The sequence below is a fragment of the Panthera onca genome, chromosome B1 (genome assembly GCF_046562875.1).
Source record: "Panthera onca isolate mPanOnc1 chromosome B1, mPanOnc1 haplotype 2, whole genome shotgun sequence".
NCBI lineage: Eukaryota > Metazoa > Chordata > Mammalia > Carnivora > Felidae > Panthera > Panthera onca.
Genome location: NC_138342.1, coordinates 2,021,216 through 2,041,648, shown reverse-complemented (window position 1 = coordinate 2,041,648; position 20,433 = coordinate 2,021,216). Strand labels below are relative to the sequence as shown.

Sequence of the window (20,433 nt, the reverse complement as noted above, 5' to 3'; positions counted from 1 at the left end):
ATATATCAGCATCAAACGAAATAAAAGCATTTTAGGCTGGAGAATCAAAGAAAAGAGATGAATTATGAGGTAAGAGCTAGGGGCAAAACATCAGGCCATCTTCACAAGTTGAACGTGGAAACGTAAATAGGTACAGCATAACTGGTCTGAGGGTGTGCTTCTAGCGAAGGTCCCCATCACCAGATGTCTATACAGACTCCTCTGACATTTCCAGAGGAGTGATCTGAGCACAGGAAGGTCTAAGGACTGTGTAAGCGGTGGGCAAAATGGACATCATAACGAAGGCGGGATCTAATCCCCGAACCAGTTTTGTAGATACTTAAAAACAGCCTATAGAGTTACAAGCAACTTGCTGCTTAGGCAACAGCAAACCGTCTAGTATGGAGAAATGGAGCTGAAGTCAGGAGGGGCCCCGAGCTGAGTGTCGGTGAGGTGCGGCCGGCACAGGAGGCTCCGGGCCCCAAACACTTAGCACTTTGGCTCTGGGAGGCTGGAGCTGCCCTGTCCCTGCCCTTAGCCACCTTCTGTCCCAGGATAATGAAATGTCCTTACTTGGCTAGGGCAGGAGGAGGTCAGGATTCACTCTGCAAAGCATGCAGAGGTTGCCTGTGGGTGCCTCCGGGGACTTTCATCGTGTGGCCAATGTCACATTAAAAAACCAGTGCCGGGGCGTCTGGGTGGCGCAGTTGTTGAGCGTCCGACTTCAGCCAGGTCACGATCTCACGGTCTGTGAGTTCGAGCCCCGCGTCGGGCTCTGGGCTGATGTCTCAGAGCCTGGAGCCTGTTTCCGATTCTGTGTCTCCCTCTCTCTCTGCCCCTCCCCCGTTCATGCTCTGTCTCTCTCTGTCCCAAAAATAAATAAACGTTGAAAAAAAAAAAAAAAAAAAACCAGTGCCAAATGTAGCTCTTCTGCCCCATCTGAACTTAAGCAAAGATCCAAACACATGCGACCCCTAAGCTGTCTGAACCTAGTCTAGACGTACTTCCGATCCAAACAGCGAAACCTCCCGCCCAGAGCAATCACAGGCTGACCCGGCCAACATGATCGCTGTGGAGCTTCCAAGGCCCAGGGCTCCCTGAGCAGGGCCCTCAGTCCAGGGGCCCCAGGGACAGGCTGCCACCACCCAGCTCTCTGGTGACCGAGTCCCTGCCAAGATGCCACTGCCTGGGATGGAGGAACTGGGTGTGAGAAAGGGGGAGGGGGGCCCTCTATTTTTATTTTGAATAAACAGAAAACAAAACCGAATAAGCAACGAAGAAGCAGGAGAATGAAGCAAAGCACAGGGGATGCTGGTTAAACAGCAGAGGGCCGGACGGGCGGTACTTACTATGGTAACAGGTACTCTTTAGCACATCCACCTCCTGCTTGTGACGCAGCCACAGGAAGAGAAAAGCACAGGGAGAGAATCTAGGCATTCAGTCACAGCCGCCGGGTTATAGAAGGATGGCTGAGCCATTCTTGTGGACAAGGAACGGGGGGAAGGTGAGCCACAGGCTCCCAACAGGCACGGGCAGCACGACACAGAAGACCGAGGGACAGACACGTGGGCCACACGCCACAGACACGCAGTGGGCAGTCTGAGAGGCCGGTGGAGGCCTGCACTCGCACGGACCAATTACTACGGCAGGTCCAACGAGGTACCACAGCTCAGACATGACGGAAGACGTTTCCAGAGGAGTGATCTGAACACAGGAAGGTCTAAGGACTGTGTAAGCAGTGGGCAAAACGGACATCATAACGAAGGTGGGATCCAACCCCCGAAACCTTTCCCTCCTGGTTCTGACATCTCACTAACAATCCGTTTCTCCTTGAGTTACCAAGGCCAGCGCCAGCAAGGAGGGCCGGTTCAGAACCATGTGGTGGGTGGCTTTCCATGCAAAAGCGCTTTTTCATCACTCAGTCCCTCTACTGCACACCCGGCTGCTCTCCCCCCACGGGACAAAAACGCGAGGCCCACCCCTCCCGGCCAACGCCGGACCCCAGAAGGCCACGCGCCCTCCCACAGCGGGCAGCCAGCCAGAGCTCACCTTCCTCAAGCTTGACAGGGGTGCTGGGGGGGGTGTGGGGGGCAGCAGGGTGTTCTGGAGGACCCTTCTCCTTCTCTTCTCTGCTCTCGTCCAGAATCTCTGCAGGCAGACACACAGAGGAGCACGTGGTAAAGAGCTTCAGACATCGTGAGCCTTCACGCTCCTCCAAGGCAGGCAGCCCCTGCCCTCCCTGCCCAGCCCATCTGGCTGCATCCAGGAGACTGGGAGGGCTCACGACACACTGTCTTCACCTCTCCAGGATAAAGAAAGCCCACTATGACTGTGCATCTGAATTTCAGAAAGATTCAACAACTTTGGAAACAAAATTAATTTCTACTCTTAGGCCAGAGAGAATCCGCCAGAGCTGACCCTGTGGCACACCGACTGGAGGCCCCCGGCCTGTCCTCACCTGTCCTCCAGGGAGGAGCCCCTCCCCACGTCCTCACCGTCCAGCCTCCCCACTGCTGAGCTGGCAGCCCAGGGTCCCAAGCACCCTCACCCTGCTCACCTCCTCAAGGGATGGAACATGAGAATTACGTGGGTTTTCATTTTCTATGTAGAACATTTTCTACCAATAATTTAAACCTGGCAGCTAATAAAGCGTATTTTTTTTTTCAACGTTTTTTTTTTTTTATTTTATTTTTGGGACAGAGAGAGACAGAGCATGAACGGGGGAGGGGCAGAGAGAGAGGGAGACACAGAATCGGAAACAGGCTCCAGGCTCCGAGCCATCAGCCCAGAGCCTGACGCGGGGCTCGAACTCACAGACCGCGAGATCGTGGCCTGGCTGAAGTCGGACGCTTAACTGACTGCGCCACCCAGGCGCCCCTAATAAAGCGTATTTTTATTTTCTGAAATAAAATCACTGATAAGGACCAGAGGAAAAATTACAGGTACTAGGACCGAACGAGGATCTAGGAAATTTCAAGCCTACTTCTCATTTAGAGAAAAATACATACTAATATTATCTTAATTCCCTAAATCTCCTTATCTCACTTACACTTTTTATATTAATGCTTAGCATCACTAGGTCCCATATTTTGAACAAGCAGCTACAATCATTAGGGCCTTTGATCTCAAAGAGATGCCAACCCACCTTCCTGAAGCCCGATTTCTATAAACAAAGGCCTTCGCATCTCCTACAAGTTCCCTCAACCAGAAGAAGGTGCCAGAGCCCTGAGGCTTTCTTTCCTCCTGCCAGAAGTGCTGACCTAGGGGCGCCTGGGTGGCTCAGTCGGTTAAGCGGCCGACTTCGGCTCAGGTCATGATCTCGTGGTCCGTGAGTTCGAGCCCCGCGTCGGGCTCTGTGCTGACAGCTCAGAGCCTGGAGCCTGTTTCGGATTCTGTGTCTCCCTCTCTCTGACCCTCCCCCATTCATGCTCTGTCTCTCTCTGTCTCAAAAATAAATAAACGTTAAAAAAAAAAAAAAAAAAAGAAGAAGTGCTGACCTGTGGCACCCAACACCTGTCCCCCACCCCCATGCCAAGGGCCAGCAGCAGTGCCGGGCAGGGGTCTCCCTCCTGGCAGTACGCCCCCACTGGCACTCCCACTGCTGACAGCTCTGTGGTCACAGAACACGGACACAGCTGTCCTGTCCACTCAACTGCTGGAACGTCCCTCGTCATGGAGCCTCGTGTATGGGGAAAACTCCTGTATGTCTCGTGGTTTGACTCAAAAAAACATCTTGAGGGGTGCCTGGGTGGCTCAGTTGACTGAGCGTCCAACTTAGGCTCCCTCAGGTCATGATCTTGCGGTTTGTGAGTTCAAGCCCCACGTCAGGCTCTGTGCTGACAGCTCAGAGCCTGGAGCCTGCTTCGGATTCTGTGTCTCCCTCTCTCTGTCCCTCCCCTGCTCATGCTCTGTCTCTCTCTCTGTCTCTCAATCATAAATAAATGTAAGGGGAAAAAAACAACATCTTGTAATCCGGGCCCCCCGACACTGGAGGGGCCCAGGGTCAGACGCATGTGTGTGCTCTGGAATTGGGGCCGGCCCACGCACCATCCCCAGGGCTCTAATCTGAGGCAGGGACTTACGGTGACAGCACAGAGAGCTCTCGGCGGGGCTGTGCGTACATGCAAGGGAGACGATCAGAGACACAGAGCTCTGTGTGCTCCCAGCACACCAGCTCGGTGTGACGGGAAGACTGGGCTCACTCTGATTCGATATGCACTAAGTCTTAATTTCAACGCACACCTAACAAAGTGACACAGACGGAAAACGACAGTTTTTTGCATGACCCAAATTCCAATAGCAGCTATGTAATGTATTATTTAGTCTAAAACAAGACCAGAAAAACCTAAATCGGGGCAAATCAGAGACTCGGGAGCAGTACTCAGAGACTCAGGAGTAGTTCCCGGTCAACCCCCCACAGACCCAGGGCCATGGAACACTTGTGGGACTTCCATTCCTAAAGGCAGATTCCTAGGGGGTGAGCCAAGGAGGAAGTGTGGTCCCTACAAAGACCAGGATTAGAACTTAAGGCCCTGAGGACGGCAGCATGAACCTCCTGGGCGGGGAGGGCGGGGGGACATCTGTGCCCAGGGTCTGCTGGTCTCAACCAAGGCTGCCTGGGGAAAGTGATGCAGACCCACTGGAGCCTTCCCGGTAGAGGCAGGGGGAGGCTCACCTCTGGCATTCTCAAAATTCTTGGAGCTACTTTTCAAAACCTGAAGTTGAAAACAACCTGCTCCGTGAGGTTCTGGTTCTTAGAACCATTTATTTTCATTTGCTGCAAACAGTCCCATTGTATTTTACAAAAACATAAAATATGACCTCCTGCACCAGCGAGTTACCAAGAGAAACAAAGGGCCACGCCAGCAAAGAGCCACACTCCCCACTGGGTCTGGGACCCAGAGCAGGCTGCACGCTGGGCCGTGGGCCTGCCAGCACACCTGTGTAGGAAGACCCTCCAGGTTCGTGCAGGAGGGAAGTTCAGCTCTCCAACATGGTCTCTTGCACAGGCACCGTGCACACTCACAAGTGTGTCTCATGGTCTAATTCCTTCGGGACTAGGAAACGTGCGCTCAGTGACGTTCTGAACTAACCAGACCCAAGGCTGCTCTTTCATGCGAGTCACTGACCCTATCGCCCACCGTTAACACCTGGCACAGAGGAGCGGGCACAGCGCTTTCTCTTGCTTCGGGGACAGCCCGTGCGGCCTGCGCCAGCATGCCCAGGACTCGCCCAGGACTCGCGCACACGCATGCTCACCTCCAGGGCCCTTCTGCTTCCGCTGCACCTCCCTACGGTACTCTTCCAGCTCCCGGTCGGTGAGCGTGCTGAAGGGGTTGGGACCCGCGGTGCTCACAATGACGTGGGGCTGGTACTCCTTCTCAATGATGGCCTTGGAAGCCGTCACCAGCTCCCCCTGCAGACAAAGAGGGACGCCCCGTCGGTGGGAGCCCTGCCAGAGGGGACTCTCCCCCATCCCGGGCAAGGCTGCAGGCGGGGCGGGGCGGGCGGGTTTCCAAGAGTGCACGCGCACACACCCACACCCACACCCACACCCACACCCACGCACACGCACACGCACACGCACACGCACGCATCCCTGAGACGGGGCCTAGGAATCGCCCTGGGCCCTGAGGCAGAGGCCGGGCTGCGGCCTCCAGTGGTAGGAGACGGAGAAACACAATTTAAATGCCACAAAACAAATGTACCAGGAGGAAAAAAAACCACAGGAGAGTCCTTCAGGTTTCAGAAGCAAAAGCAATGAGGTGCAGACGGACAGCACAGAGCGGGCACCTCCAGGAGAATGCCGTCTCCACAGTGACAGGCAGGACAGAAGAGGGGACTTTTGAAGTCAACTGCCCCCCCTCACGACAGCAGAAAACGTCAAGGGTTCCGATGGTCAGGGAAGGTGTGCTCGGAGACTGACCTACTAAGTTCACAGGTAAGTTCTGTCCTTTTGACTATGTATTTAGCTTACAACCAGCTCCCGAAAACGGATCCCAAGAAATTGTTTTAAAGTCCCAAAATATCAGTATTTGTCTGAGCAATTTGGAGAACTAGGAACATGTAGAAAAGAGAAGAAAACAGAAAGAAAGCAGCTCACAGGTCACACCCAGTCTGCAGGGAAGAGACAGACCCAGGGCAGGGCAGGGCAGGGGGTAGGGGGAAGGCAAGCCTCGGAGGGAGGGAGCCAGGAGGGCAGCCCTGGGCGTGTGACGTACAGCCCACCCTCGCCTGCCCCAGCACAGCTCCGCACTCCACTGCTCAGCCTGGCTGGCCCCCAAATGCCCTGGGTTCATCCACTGAGAAAGTCAGCCAGAGCTCACACACGTGCGCGTTACTTATCAGGAGCTTCCAAAAACCACCTAGGAAAGGAGAAGCCAAAATTCTGATGCCAGGCTGGTTTGCCAACACTCTCCTCAGTGAGAGGCAAACACCAGACACAGGCCGTGCCGACCAATGTGCACGAGGGACAGAGCCAGATTGGGGCCACCTGGGCCACCTGCTACCCTGGCAAAGCCTGGGAAACCCGGATGGAGGGGTGACTGTCCAGCAGGCTGGGTGCAGAGCATCCAGAGCACGCCAGGATTGCTCTGGGACGCAGACCCAGGGAAGAGAAGGGAAGGGCCTGCTGCCATTGGCCACCTCTGCTTAGAGAGCCTGAAGAGTCAAGACAAGCTGGATGGTCAAGGGGAGCCCACTTTCTGACCAAGGTGGACCCAAAGTCAACCGGCTTTTCGCTCAGAAGCTGCCCTGTCTCCAGACAGGGAACCGAATCCCTCTTCTCGGTAGAGCCTGTTCCTGTGCATCGGCTTCAGTTGTGCCATCCTTGGGAGGAGCTGCTGGGCTGACAGCAGGAAGTGCTGGGTGGGGGGGTCCTGCAAGCCGGGGCACTTGACCTGCTGCACGCGCACCCTGCTAGCACTGGCAACAAAGCGACCAGGCGATGCGAGGTTTGAGAGAAACGTTTAAATCCATTTAACTCAACAGTTCAGAACAAGGAATGAGTAAAATATCGAGAATCAACGGCCACAGAGGCACCTGTGGCAAGCGAGGCCCTTCCCGCACGGAGACCCCGGACCCTCAAGGCACCGTGGTTCCCACCTCTGCTGGCAGGGAGCCTCCTTCCTCCAAATTCCTCAGCCAAGCGCCAAGCGGCTGCCGAGCCCCCAAGACCTGGGCTCTGACCGGAATGGAGGACAGAGGAACTGCGTTATCTGGGGGGACGGAAACAAGGCTCGGGATGCAGAGGGAAAACGGGTCCCCTGCGGGGCAGCAGCCTGGGCTGAGAAGCCAGGATGTGAAGTGGCTGCTCTTCACGCAGAGGCTCTCGCTGCTGCCCTCACTTCCAGCCACAGAACGCGGCTCTAGGCAAAACCGATGCCGCCGAGTAACTGCTTCTGCGCTTGGCTGAGGCGCCCGGTATGGACTACGAACGTGGCTAGTGACCCGACCTCTCCAAGCATCAGGCTTTTCAGCCATAAAACCCACTCAGATTTGAACTTACATTCTTAGTGCCGGGCCACGCGCTTCTGGGCGCTCAACACCAAGTTCGCCAGGTAAGACTGCAAGGTGGGCCCAGGCACCTCCCATTTCCCCCACACAGCGCCAAGTGAGAGGGACTCTGCCCAAGGACACACAGGTGCACAGAGCACAAATCCGGCAGCACGGTCCCGGCCTGCCCCCGGCAAGCTGTCAGCATGAACTTGTTCGCGCTAACGTCTAACAGCTCAGTTCACTTGCAATGACCTCCAGAAGGCGGCCAGTTACCACAGCTTCCGTGTTGGCGCGTGCAACGTGGAGTTAAGAGAGCCTTCGGCTGGGCTCAGTATTCCTTCTGGAACCAGAGCATCAGGGTGCGGCTGACAAGCTGCCGCTCCTCCTTCAGACAGAGGACGACAGGGCCTGAGTGAACGGCCCTCACCAGGGAGGGAGGGGTGGAAGCAAAGGGAAGGGCTTCCCCAGAGCCCCTACTTCCTAAGCCCCAGACACATGTTCCTCAGATTCTCAAATGGAAAGCAGGTATCTACAGATTTGCCTCATTGGGAAGAGGACGTTACTAGGACACGTAACCAAGTTCTTTTTCCACTTTGTCAAAGAAAAACTCGACTTGCCACCTTGAGAGCAGGGCCACCTTGTAGAGGGAGCAATGCAGTCTGCGTTTTGAGATTCGCACAAAAGATGTGGGAACAGCTTCAGTCAAGGTCACGGATGGAGTCGTATTCTCCACGTAAAAATGAGAAAAAGACCAAGGGTGCAAATGTGAGCAGCAGGAGGGTGTTGGAGAAAATGCAAGCTGGAACAAGAATCCAGGCGCGGGAGCACCCTCTAGGCTGGGCTGGGTGCGGTTTCCCCTGCTGACCCCACCTGGATGCGGCGCTCCCAGAGTGCGCTGCCCAGACTAGGGGGTGGGGCACCAGAATGGCCAGGAATCCCATTCCCAGCGACTCTGACTTCCTGGCAGGCGGGGGTGGGGGGCCACATCTATGCGTGATGAAGCACTCACAGGTGATGGTGACACACACCCGAGTCTGACATGCCGGAGCGAAAACAAAAATCGGGGCTGGGTGAGGAACTGGCCAAAAAAGCCCACTTGAAACACAGCCAACCAGCCCACCTTCCGGAGAGCCCGAACAAGGTCAAGCAGAAACCACTACGTGTGACCCAGTGCCAGAGAGACTGTAGAGCAAGGACAGCGTCAATCAGCTCTGCCCAAGGACTACAGGGTGGCAGCCCCAGTGGAGACCCCGCACGGTAAGCACCCCGGGCTCACGGACTCAGCACACCTTCACGCACCGGAGAAAAGAAAATTATGAGCTAGCAAGACCACAACGGCTTAAAGCCCAAAGTACTGAGACATGCAGAAAAAGGCCATCTTTCTCCCCTGCTCTGAGAAGTCCCTCCAAGAACGGCAGCTCAAAGTACATTCAAAGGATAAGGAGAAACGGACCTACTGAATTAATCCCTAAGTATGCAAAACCTCGTCACTGGTGAGGGTTGCACGCAGGATACAGAACCCCTGGTACGAATCTCTGGCAACTGGGACATCACTACAAAGATATGGCATCTCACTGGAGGCGTAGGAATTGAAGAGACACACCCTAAAAATCTCCTTTGAACACAGGGTGAACATCACTACGACTCAACACCGTGCAGGCAGCCGCTTTCTGCTGTCAGCACCGAGCTGTGCACACCAGCACACCTGCAGGGCCCTCACGGGGCTCCTTCCAACGGGGCAGGTTACATCACACAGACTTCCCACCTGCCATCCACATCAACGTGTGCGTGTACACAGCTTACTACTCCTGGCTTCAAATTTCCATGTTTTTTTTCCCTGTGAAACACTTTTTAAAGAATTATCTAGGATTTTTTTTTTTTTAGGAGAAAAACTAAATATATCTCATCAACAAAAGAAACTGTCCAGTTTTACTTTCCGTTCCTCCGAAATGCTGTCTTTCAATTCTACAACCTCCAATGGCCACATTCACTACGCGTGCGGTCACAGCAGAGCAAGCAAAGGTAGAAGGTTGCACAGGGAGCCACCGCTGCCCACAGGCGGCCCGCATGAGCCTTCTGCCATCGACATCTCATAAAAGGCAAACAAAACCCAAAAGCATGCGCTAACCAGAGTCACGTGCAGACCCTCAGAAATGCGCCACGCATCGTGAAGAGGGGCCCTTTCTCCCCAACCTCGTGGATGCCTCGTGGATGCCGAGGATTATAAAAATAACCTCGTACCAGACACTCTAATTAAAGAACAGAACAGGCAGAACGGAACCTCGGTCCATCGCAGAGGCAGGGGTAACTGAGACGGTGCCCGGCAAGAGCAGACAGGTGGGGACGGGGCAGGTGGAAGGGCAGCGCGTGCCGAGAGGCGGTCAAGGACAGGGCGGTGAGTACCTTTCTACAAGACAGAGATCTAGCAGGACTAAAGGTCTGCTCTGTAAGCTCGAGCCCTTCGATTGTTTCCGTACAGTCAGAGAGGGGTGCGTCCTGCAACAGTAAACTGAGTCATCAGAGCCCGCCAGGCCCGGCTTCGAAACAGCAACTGAGAGCACAGGATGGAGCTGGCTGAGAGCATGCAGCAGAGACAGCCGTCCACGGCCGTGCAGCAGTGATGGCGGTGCACGTGCAGACACAGACCACGAGACCAGGACCACGGCTGCCCCAACTCAGAGCACAAACACCTACCCTGCAGGGTCGCGTTTAAAGCAGCAGGTGGCAACTTAATTTTCAGAGATAACTACTTACACGATTATCTTCAACGTGCCACGAAGTACAGTGCTCTTACAGAAAGGCATGTAAATGCAGACATTCACAGGTGCCCTCTGTAACCACTTTTCCCCAAGCAGCACTTTATTGCAGAGAGCAATACACACGAGAACAGAAACGTCCGTTAAGCCCACCCTCTTCTAGCATCTTCCACCGTACGCTGCCAAACCGGGGCAAATCCAGGTCCCACGGCAGGTGGCGTGAGTGCCACCCTCACACAGGCATGCATTGCATGGAGCAGGGCTGGGGAGGACACGGCCCGTGGGCATGCTTGTGCTACGTCTGCAACTTTAGGAAAAGTGGGGGGCTGTTTCTCATCATGAGGATCTTTCACAGGGGTAGCTCTTGCCTAGAACACTTACCTCACAGCACCGCTCTCTGCCAACTCAAGAACAATTTTGGAGTGGCCGGTCATTAGAGCCACCACCCACTACCATCAGACACTCTGGGCTCTCACCTGGACAAGGCTCCTGTCCATCACTACACCACACAAAACCTGGGACTGGGGGCCAGCCGTCTTAATGTCCTGCAAGTTCTGCTCTCGGATCTGAGGACACAAGAAGGAGAAACACACATCAACAGGACGGAGAAGACTCGCCACGACTTGAGTCACCCAGCATGTGCGCTGGGGCCCCAGAGCCACGCGCAAGCCACACCCCTGCCCCGCCCCGCCCTGCCCCTCAGGGCCCCCCATGGCCACAGTGCCTGTCTGGTGGTGCTAGTCCGGCCTGTTTAGAGGTTCACAAGTCCAAGGGGATGCACTCTCTGCACCTCCTGGATGGCTCTGGCAAGCACCGATCTCTAACCGTACTCACTCCTCCAGGAGAAACATTCCCTATGAGCCCCTCTCACGGTGGCGCTGTGAACACTGGTGGATCTCATGTTCCACCTGACACATCGAACATTCAAAGCTCGGCGAATGAACGCTGAAACGCGGGGGCAAAGGCTGCTCTTGCCAGAAACAGGCTGTCGCTTCCGATTCTGCCCACTATGTGAGCAAGCATCTGTTCAGGAACCGGGGCCCCAGGCTGTCTGCTGCTCACACACCACGCTTGTTAGCACAGGCGCACAAGCGGTGGAAGGAGAGGGCCTCGACTGCAGCGGTGGGAGCCCTCCGCGAGGGGCGAGCACGTGCCACCTCCCGTCCCACCCGCCACCACCTCCGCCTGCACACAAGTTCCTGCCACGGGCCGACGTCAGCCAGTACGTACCTTGTTCCTCATCTCCTGGACCTCTTTGGGGTTAGTGTTCAATGGAACAAACAGGTTAGGGACAGCGGAGGTGGAGGTTCTATGTCCATCCTCTTTAGTCCACTGTAAACATCAAGAACAGTTGAAAAGTCAGAACTGGGACAACGGTTACGTGATGCCACAGCATCCAATCTGTCCCACGTGTCTCACACCTGGTCATGCATGAACATCACAGAGAATGAACCAATGACCACACCTCCTGTCACTGCAGCGGTGGGATCGGGGCAGGGCGTGTGCAAACAGAAACCAGTAACGGTGGAAGCCAGAGTCGTGACTGACCGGCACACGCCATCCAGAAGGCCCGGCAGAGGCTGACGACAGAGCTACGCTCTGTAACTCCCGCGGACTAGCCATGGGGGGACCCCTCAGAGCACATTGGTTCACCGCCCTGAGAGTCATCAATGCCAAAGCCGCTGGAAGCATGAGATGGCAGGGTCATGAAAAGCGATGTGATGTTGCCACCCAGGTAAAGGGAAAGACCGGACTGGGAGGCAAGAGTGGGCATCACCAAAGTTTTGCATGAAAATAAAGTACAGCATTAGAACGTGCTGTTGGCATAGCTTTTCAACCCAAGAAAATTGCTGCATGAACGGATATACAGTAGCTGCCTGGTGGGAGGGTTTGGTGATGTCGAATATTTTATATAACTTAATACTTCAGAGTGTTACAAAAATATCCCAAACAAACTTGAAGCGCTTCATGAGTTTTTATCAGAAGGCTGTTTTAGATATCAGTGCATAGCATCAGCACACCGCGCCTTTCACATTTTGTCTTTATTTTTGGATCTCCAATCACACACGAGATTTTCAATCAAATTCTAATTCTGAGGCACGGGTGGGCACTGAACATTAAAACAAGGCCAGCAATGTTACGCCTTTGAGAGTATTTTCAGGAGGCAGTAAGATGGCCATAAACCGTAAGACTTTAAAGAAAGCAACAGACTGGCAAATGCTTATTAGCTGCTGCGGAGGGAAGTGTGGGATGGGCATGAGCTGTGAGGTACTCACTGACAGTTATCTTCTCAGATAAAAATAACTCCAGCTTTTTATTAAAAATAAGTTTTAGTCAAAACATTAAAGCAATAACCTTGGAAGCGTGAACACGTTTGAAACTTGAGAACAGTTACTGTAAGTTAACATACCAACCTGGGAACACTGCATGGCATGCCCAATACTCCGGAGCAGTAGGAAACAAATTTAAGTGCTGAACAAGGTCTCCCCTTCAATGTGCACACTGACTAAAACACGCAAAGTGATTTCATATTGTTTCAAGACAATAGCAAATAAAGCTCAAAGCTGAGGCTACACATGTGCTTAGAAAAACTTCATCACGGCAACTCAGCACTATGTACGTATATCCTCAGCAGGAAGGTGGTTTTTAGGCCCACGCCCTTTAACAAGTAAAATAAATAAAAACAAAACAGCTGAAACTGGGGAGAAGAAAAGAGGGAGAGGAAGAGGAGGCGGGAGGAGAGACGGGCTCCACGTGACGAGTCTGCTCAGGAGCACAGAGGCTCGCGCACCAGAACCACCTGGGGAAGACAGAACTGCCTTCTTTGGAATAAATCTATAAAGTAAGAACACTGTTATTACGGGAACAGGAGGCCCCGCATGCTTGCTCGGGGCACACCGTGTCAGGCCATCCGACCTCACGGGTCACCTGCGTGCCTGCCCCGGCCGCTCCAGGGGCCCCCTCTGTGTGGCACAGGAGCCGCCGAGCTGTCAGAGGCTGGGTTACCGGACAGTGAAGACCGGTCTTCACAGGACGTGAGCACCAAGACAGCCAAGTGTCTTTGAGGGCCGTGTCTGTGATTACGGAAACAAAGCGCGCCTCGCAGGGTCTGTCGCTGGTGCCTGCAGACGGCCTGCGCCGCACTTGGGTCATGCCACACCCAGCAGGAGCCACAGGACTCACCACTACGGCCGTCTACTCACATGCAACAGTCCATGCAGAAGGTAGCTGGCTTAGAGCATTCGGAGGCTTTGGGACAGCAAGCAGGGAACGAGACCAACAAGAAAGGACGAGGGCAGCTGGGAAAATGCCCGTGAGACACCAGGGAAAACTGCTTAAGAAAACACTGAAGCCTTTAAAGAACAGACTGCAGTCTGGCGATGACAACACTCAAGTAACAGGTTATGACTGAACTACCTTTCCGTGCATGAAGCATTAGGATTCCTTGAACATAATTTGAATTAAATGTCAGCTCCAACTTTTAGATTAATATGTGTAAGTTACTTAGTATTTTCGCTACGCACAGAGTTAGGTGATGTGGGGGTTACTGAAGAAGTGCTGCGTATCTTAAGCAGTTTCAAGCAGACAGTATTACTTGAATTATAGCTAATGCATACGGCAGGTCCAGTTTGGGCTAAAGAAGGTTAAGGAGGAAGGTTTGCTCGAAATCCAGGTCAGAAAGGCTAGATTCCCAAAGCCTCCGAAGCCCCAGCTACCCAACTTGCTCTACATCATCTAACTATGAACAGTAAGGTAGGCACAGACCAAGCAGTTGGTAATACAGCTTGGCACGCAGACACCGGACGAGAGAGACTGCAGCAAGGGTTTCACGTGATCGTGTGTAATGTTCGTCCACACCTTAGTCTTCGACTTGGGACTGCTTCCGTTCTGCCCTTCCTCAGAAGCATCGTCACCCCGGCCAGAGTTCAGCCATCTTGTCTTCTCTCGCTGCTGCTTCTGAAAACTGTGTCTGAGAGGGGAGCCAGTGCCCGGATCCCCGTCACTAGCAAAGGAGTACCCTGTGACACTCGCAGGAACCTCCACATCGCTGTACTTTTTAGATTTCTCTCTCAGAGCAGGGTATCGGTAAGGGTAGCCAGTTCTGTAACCCTAGGGTCCAAAGAGAATGAAAGACCGTCAATATGCCAGATCTCACAACAGTTTCACTTTGGGGAATTGCGTGGAAATACCTACAAAAGCTGTACAGGCACGCACGCGACAACTCCGCACTCCCAGATACGTGCCGACAGAGACGCACAAACATTCACCAAAATCCTGACCGCAGATTAGACAAAGCCAGCAACACCAGAATGGGCAAACTGCAGCATCCACGCAACGGACTAGGGGGCCAGATTCAGAGCAAATGCTCCATCCCCAGGTGCAACGTTAGGATGAACCTCACAAATGTGCTGCTGAGTCAAAGAAACCACATGCGAGAGAACACTATTCCACTCATCACTTATTAAAAGTACAAAAAGAAGCACCTGAAAGGGTACAGGGGATTCTGAGGTGCTGTTTTGTCATCACTGCTGCTGTTGTTTTCAATAGGCTCCACGCCCAACGGGGGGCTTGAACTCATAACCCTGAGATCAAGAGTCACGTGCTCTACCGACTGAGCCAGCCAGGCCCCCCACCGTGCTACTGTTTTTTGATCTGGATACTGGTTCTACAGTGTGTTCAGTTTCTAAAAAATTTTTTAATGTTTACTTCTTTTGAGAAAGAGAACGAGTGCATGTGTGTAAACGGGGGAGGGGCAGAGGGAGAGAGAATCCCAAGCAGGCTCCGCACGGTCAGCGCAGAGCCCAATATGGGGCTCGAACTCAGGAACCATGAGATCTGACCTGAGACAAAATCAAGAGTCAGACACTTAACTAACTGAGGCACTGAGGTGCTCCCAGTTTTTAAAAGTTACTAAACTGAATACTAATAAACTGAATACTTAAATGGGCTTACTTGCTGCTGTCTACAGTAAAGATCGTATTAAACAACGTACTTAATTTTTTTTCTTTTTTTTCTTTTTTCTTACCTTTTAAGATAAAGTTTAGATAAGATACCGTAATAATCTTTGGGGAAGGCCAAACAAGTACACCTCGTGAAACCTGGTTCTTTCTTTGAATGTAACAATCTTCGAGATCAACCTTCAATTCTGCCTCATGACCACTTACTAGGCTTTAAGGCCTGGGCCCCAGTAGTTCACACCTCTGTAATCACTGCAATAGCACTTAGCCCACGTGCTGGACCGACCTGTCTGCCAATCCCCACAGACGATCTCTCCAAGGCAAGGAGGATGTGTTCCCCATCCCTCCAACCCAGTGCATAGCAGCTGGTGGGTGTGGCAGACAGACTCTCTGGTGCCCGCCCCCCCACCATGGTCCCCACCTGCTGTGATGCCCTCCCTCCTGGAGCGTGGGCAGGACCTGACTTGCTTCTAACCCATGGAATTTGGCAAAGGTGATGCGGGATGTACTACATAGGAGGCTGGCACCCATCTTGAGTCTTTTATCCATTGCTGGCTCTAAAGAAGCGAGCCCCATGACTCCTACAGCGGGAAGAAAAATGAATTCTGTCCACAGAATTCTGTCTGGAGCTCAGAAGTGGGTTCTGCCCCACTGAGCCTTCTGATGGGAACCAGTCCCGGCCACCACCTTGTGAGACCCTAGGCCAAGGACCTGGCTCAGTTTGCTCCTGACTCGCTGTTTCGCGTCTGGACGGAGTCACTCACAGCACCTTCACCATAAAGGACAGGAGAATAAGGGCTGTCACATTAGAGGGGCCCCGGCCTGTGTCCTGCTTGCTGAGGTGCTTTAGAATCATTCACATTTCTCCCAGTTCAGGAATTCTCTCCCTTCTGGATGCTTCTCTTCTTTGGGAGACCACTGGCATACCAACATCCCTTTACTACATTAAAAAAAGGGTGGTGACAATTCTGAAACGCAGTCCTCAGTGGTCGTTTTCCCACCACCATCCTCAAGAAGATCGGTAAATGTCTACGCTGCAGTTTTTCCATTGATAAGCATGCTTTGTTGAGGAACAATAAAAGATAATGGCTCCACTGTAAAAAGGCTATCTTCAGAAAAATACAGTTCTTGTTAACTCAAGTTTCCTCTCGCTGAGGGAGCCAAGACTCCTGAGTAGTCTCCATGACTGAAGGATAAACCACCAGAACTTTGCCAAATTTTATCCTCAGAGGGTATGGTTTTATTCTTTAATCTTCCCCTTTAAATGCTGTCAAGCCAAAACTAGAGGCAATACTAGGACCTCACACCTACTGTGTGGCTTATCGATACACATATGGATTCCTTCCTTCTTTGAAGAGCTAGAATTAGATCTTCACGTGTGGGAAGCAATCAGCATCTCCTGTGTACGTTAAAATAGTTCTTACAGTATGAGAATCTTCAACTATTGTCTACCCTACTCAATTACTGGCAAACATATATGGTTAGTCAGAATGCTAAGTTAAGGGGCACCTGGATGGCTCAGTCAGTTAAGCATTCGACTCTTGGTTTCGGCTCAGGTCACAATCTCATGGTTTTGTGGGTTTGAGCCCCACACTGGGCTCTGTGCTAACAGCACGGAGCCTGATTGGTATTTCTCTCTCTCTCTCTCTCTCTCTCTCTCTCTCTCTCTCTCGTTCTCTGCCCCTTCCCTGCTCATGCTCTCTCTCAAAAATAAATAAATAAACATTAAAAAAAAAGAATACTAAGTTAAAACATGGACCGTAATGATAATTATTATTTCTTACAAATTACACAGCCTTCTAATATCAAAATGACAATAACAACCTGTGCACATCAGGGACACTGAATACCAACAGCCCTGCAATGAGCACTTCACTTATTCATCTTTTGTCCTTTCTCTCCCTCCTCTATCACATTAAGAGTTATTGCCTGATTTTGATTTCTCTCTCTCCACCTTCTAGAATGCACTGAGGACACAAGACGTGGTGGGCTGGTAGTCTCGATTCTTGGTCCTCTCTTCTGATTGTTACCTGACTTCCAAGTAAAGAGCAGTGAAACCAGAGCAACGGCCAGGAGGAAAGAAGAGAGGTTGTAAGACAGGGTGCCCCAGCGCTCCTTGCCTCGTGGGGCCCCTTGGGGGTATCTGCCTCCCAGTACTGACACCTGGGACACCACTGGCCCCTGCCACCTAACTCCAGCTGCTTCTTCCATGTTCTTAGTGCGCCTCACTCCTCCCCCTGCTTCCCGAGACCAGTCCCGGCCCATGCCCTATGTCTCTGCCTCCACAGCTCTCCTTGTGCTCTGTCAGGACCCAGATCACAGATGCATGGCCACATGTGGGATCTGTTTGTCCACCTCCCCGGGTAGGTCATGAACTCCTTGTGTCCTGTTAATGTATCCTGGCTCAATAGTAGATGGTCAGTAAATGCAATCCCCCTGTACAGGGCAAATGAATTCAGAAGTTATAGAAGATTCTGCCTTCTGTGTTCATTCCCCCCTGACTAATCAAATCCAGCCCCTGAGGACACTTAGCACCCCTGAATCAGATCCATGAATTCTTTGTGTTCCAACACCTTCAAGAAAGTTAAGCTTCCCGCCTTCCGAAGCCACCCCTCCCCTGTGTGACCTGGTCCAATAGTCGGGACTCTCTCCTGCTAGGCTAAAATGCACCCCGCTGGCCCTGGAGATGCTATCTAGGGTGCCCAGCATGGCCACAGCAACACATGGGGACTCCAGCCCTTCTGGAGGCTTCTCAATCCCACACTCCTGGGACAGGTCCTTGTGTCTATACCACCTGAGGTCATGTGGAAAGAGGATGGACTCTCCCGAATTCCATCTAAACAGCGTGACACCACAGCAGGCACAGAGCCCAACGTCTCTATGAGACAGAGTCCTTCGTCTTATAACACCTTGACCTAAATATTTAAAGAACCTGCTCATACCAGACAAGTGCCTGGAAGGCACGTCCCCACCCCCTACACCTACTGTAGTGTCTTCAGTCACGCACACACCTTCCTTCTCCCAACTCGGCCTACCACAATTTTACCTACTCTCCAAGATCACTTCCAAGTGCCATCCACATCAAGTTTTCTCCCTGATGCTTGCAAATGGATGAGATGCCTCACTGAACCCTCTAACACAGACCACATCCTGCTGGTAACATCAGAACATCCTTATTATGCTTAATACACCATGTCCAGCTTCCGTGTTGTGCTAGGCTCCGTGTCCCTGCAATTTGGAGGAAGGGGTCTCCCCAACACAGTAAATCAGCAGCAAATGTCTGTGAAACATAATAATCAGGCCCCACGTAGCTAGAACTTACATTAAAACAAAAGACAAAGCACATGGCTAGCAGATGTAGAAGGCACCCCCAGATGGCTTGCTTGTGGGAGGATGGGCACCGAGCTGGCTGCTACTCTAGGAGCAAGTTACCCAGCAGCCTACTTCCTTTATTTTTAAGTTATTTTCATTTTTATTTTTGAGAGAGAGAAAGAACATGAGTGGGGGAGGGACTGACAGAGAGAGAGAGAGACAGAGAGAGAGAGAGAGAGAGAGAGAGAGAGAGAGAGAATCCTAAGTGGGCTCTACACTGTCAGCAGAGAGCCCAACTCAGCGCTCAAACTCACGAACCGGCAGATCATGACCTGAGCTGACATCAAGAGTCAGACACTCAACCGACTGAACCATCAGGCACCCCAACCCAGGAGCCTACTTCAGAGCAGGGCATTCTCTGTGCTCTTGTCCCCACATAGTCCAGTGTGATTACCTTTAAACAACAAAAGAAGACAAGAAACCCTCACTTCTGTATTTTGCCGTGATTTAGCTTAGAAGTTATATTGCCCGGTGCTTCTTCCTGATTTTTGAGGGTGAAGGCACTCAGATACTGCATGAAGACAGTTTCACGCCATTTCACTTGCTATAAAAACACGAACGCTTCTGCTTTCAGAACAAAAGCTTTACCATCAGGTGGTAGCAACATTCTTACCAGATTATCGAGCATCCGCATCAGAGCTTCGAACTCCTGCTCACCAATCTGCCACTTGGGAGGTAAGCTGGTACCCTCCCCTGCCGGGGACCCTGGGGAACGGGACTTGGCTTTGTACTTGCCAGGATCCAGGAGGACTAAGTTGTCTGGCCCTCCTGCACTGGCCAGAGTCCGAACCTTTTCCAAAACAAGCAAACAGTAGTTTGAGTTCGTTACTGAGGGCAGAAGGAGCAGACGACTACAAGAGATCACTGAAACAGAAATGTACGTTTCAAAAGAAACCAAGTCATCAGAGTGTAAGAATAAACATGGAGGATGGACGGCAACAGATATTCACACACAAGGTTATTTTCAGAAGCTCGTCTTTAGCATGACAAAGATACTGAGCACTCATGCTTGGAGGAGAAATGGGGAAGCAGAGCACCTTTGAAGACCGTATGAGGAGCCTGGGGACTGCAGTACTGCCTTGAACGTAAGTCAAGGTAACATGCAGAGTGCAGACTTGGGGTTGAGCAGACCTGGCTCAGCGGCGCTCACAGACACGGGCCGGGGGCAAGGCTCTGCCTCCCTGCACGTGCTTTTTCACAAACAGTGCTGTGAGGGGCAAGTGAAAGAACATGGAGTAACATCTAGGAAGCGCCCGATGCCGGGTGCTCCGTAATGGTGGCGACTGACGTATTTGAGTAATAAAAAACTAGAAATGAAAGCCCGGTAATCATTTGTAAGTTTCAGCCAGTGAAATGGCATTTGCTCTGGTCGATTTCCAAATCCACGAGCTCATCTTTGGCAAAGAGATTACACAAAGACTCATTCCTACAAAACAAGTACCAAGACTCTATGAAAACGCGGCAAACACCCAGATAAGCTGCAGACCGAACAGAGTGGCCACCACCCACCTGGATCTCGCACGCGACCACAAGGTTGTGGATGTAGTAGAAAGCCTCCTCAACGCTCTCTCCGACGGATACGAGCCCGTGGTTCCGCAGAATAAGAACCTGAGCAAGAAACATGAAAGCCCTAAGGAACGAGGCAAGAAGACTGACGCTTTAACTTTTTCTTCTTCCCTCTATAATTTAAAGACCACATTAGATGCCCACTGACCTTGCTTTTAGGCCCCAGATTTTTCTGAATTAATACTTTTTCCTCCTCATCAACCAGAATCCCATGATAATCATGATAAGCTACTTCTCCAAGGGAAAGTGCCTCCGGGGAGATCGGCAAGAGGCCACATTTCATCGCAGAGACCTAGAGAACACGC

The 20,433-nt window shown here is 52.2% G+C and overlaps 1 protein-coding gene across 10 annotated transcripts in view; it reads right to left on the bottom strand.

The window, feature by feature from the left end:
- Positions 1 to 20,433, bottom strand: part of ADD1 (adducin 1) — an 89,046-nt gene that overhangs the window by 2,290 nt on the left and 66,323 nt on the right. The window contains exons 7-16 of one of the 10 annotated variants that reach the window (XM_078446351.2): positions 20,277 to 20,420; positions 20,072 to 20,170; positions 19,176 to 19,352; positions 13,998 to 14,342; positions 11,463 to 11,564; positions 10,709 to 10,798; positions 9,880 to 9,972; positions 5,239 to 5,395; positions 2,029 to 2,127; positions 1,329 to 1,362 (exon numbers count right to left, since the gene is read on the bottom strand). In XM_078446351.2, coding sequence (XP_078302477.2) covers positions 1,329 to 1,362; positions 2,029 to 2,127; positions 5,239 to 5,395; positions 9,880 to 9,972; positions 10,709 to 10,798; positions 11,463 to 11,564; positions 13,998 to 14,342; positions 19,176 to 19,352; positions 20,072 to 20,170; positions 20,277 to 20,420 — 1,340 coding nt within the window. Of the gene's footprint in view, positions 1 to 1,327; positions 1,363 to 1,405; positions 1,459 to 2,028; positions 2,128 to 5,238; positions 5,396 to 9,879; positions 9,973 to 10,708; positions 10,799 to 11,462; positions 11,565 to 13,997; positions 14,343 to 19,175; positions 19,353 to 20,071; positions 20,171 to 20,276; positions 20,421 to 20,433 lie in introns of those variants that run through there. The other 9 variants (XM_081795466.1, XM_081795468.1, XM_078446350.2 and 6 more) reach the window with 9 other exon arrangements.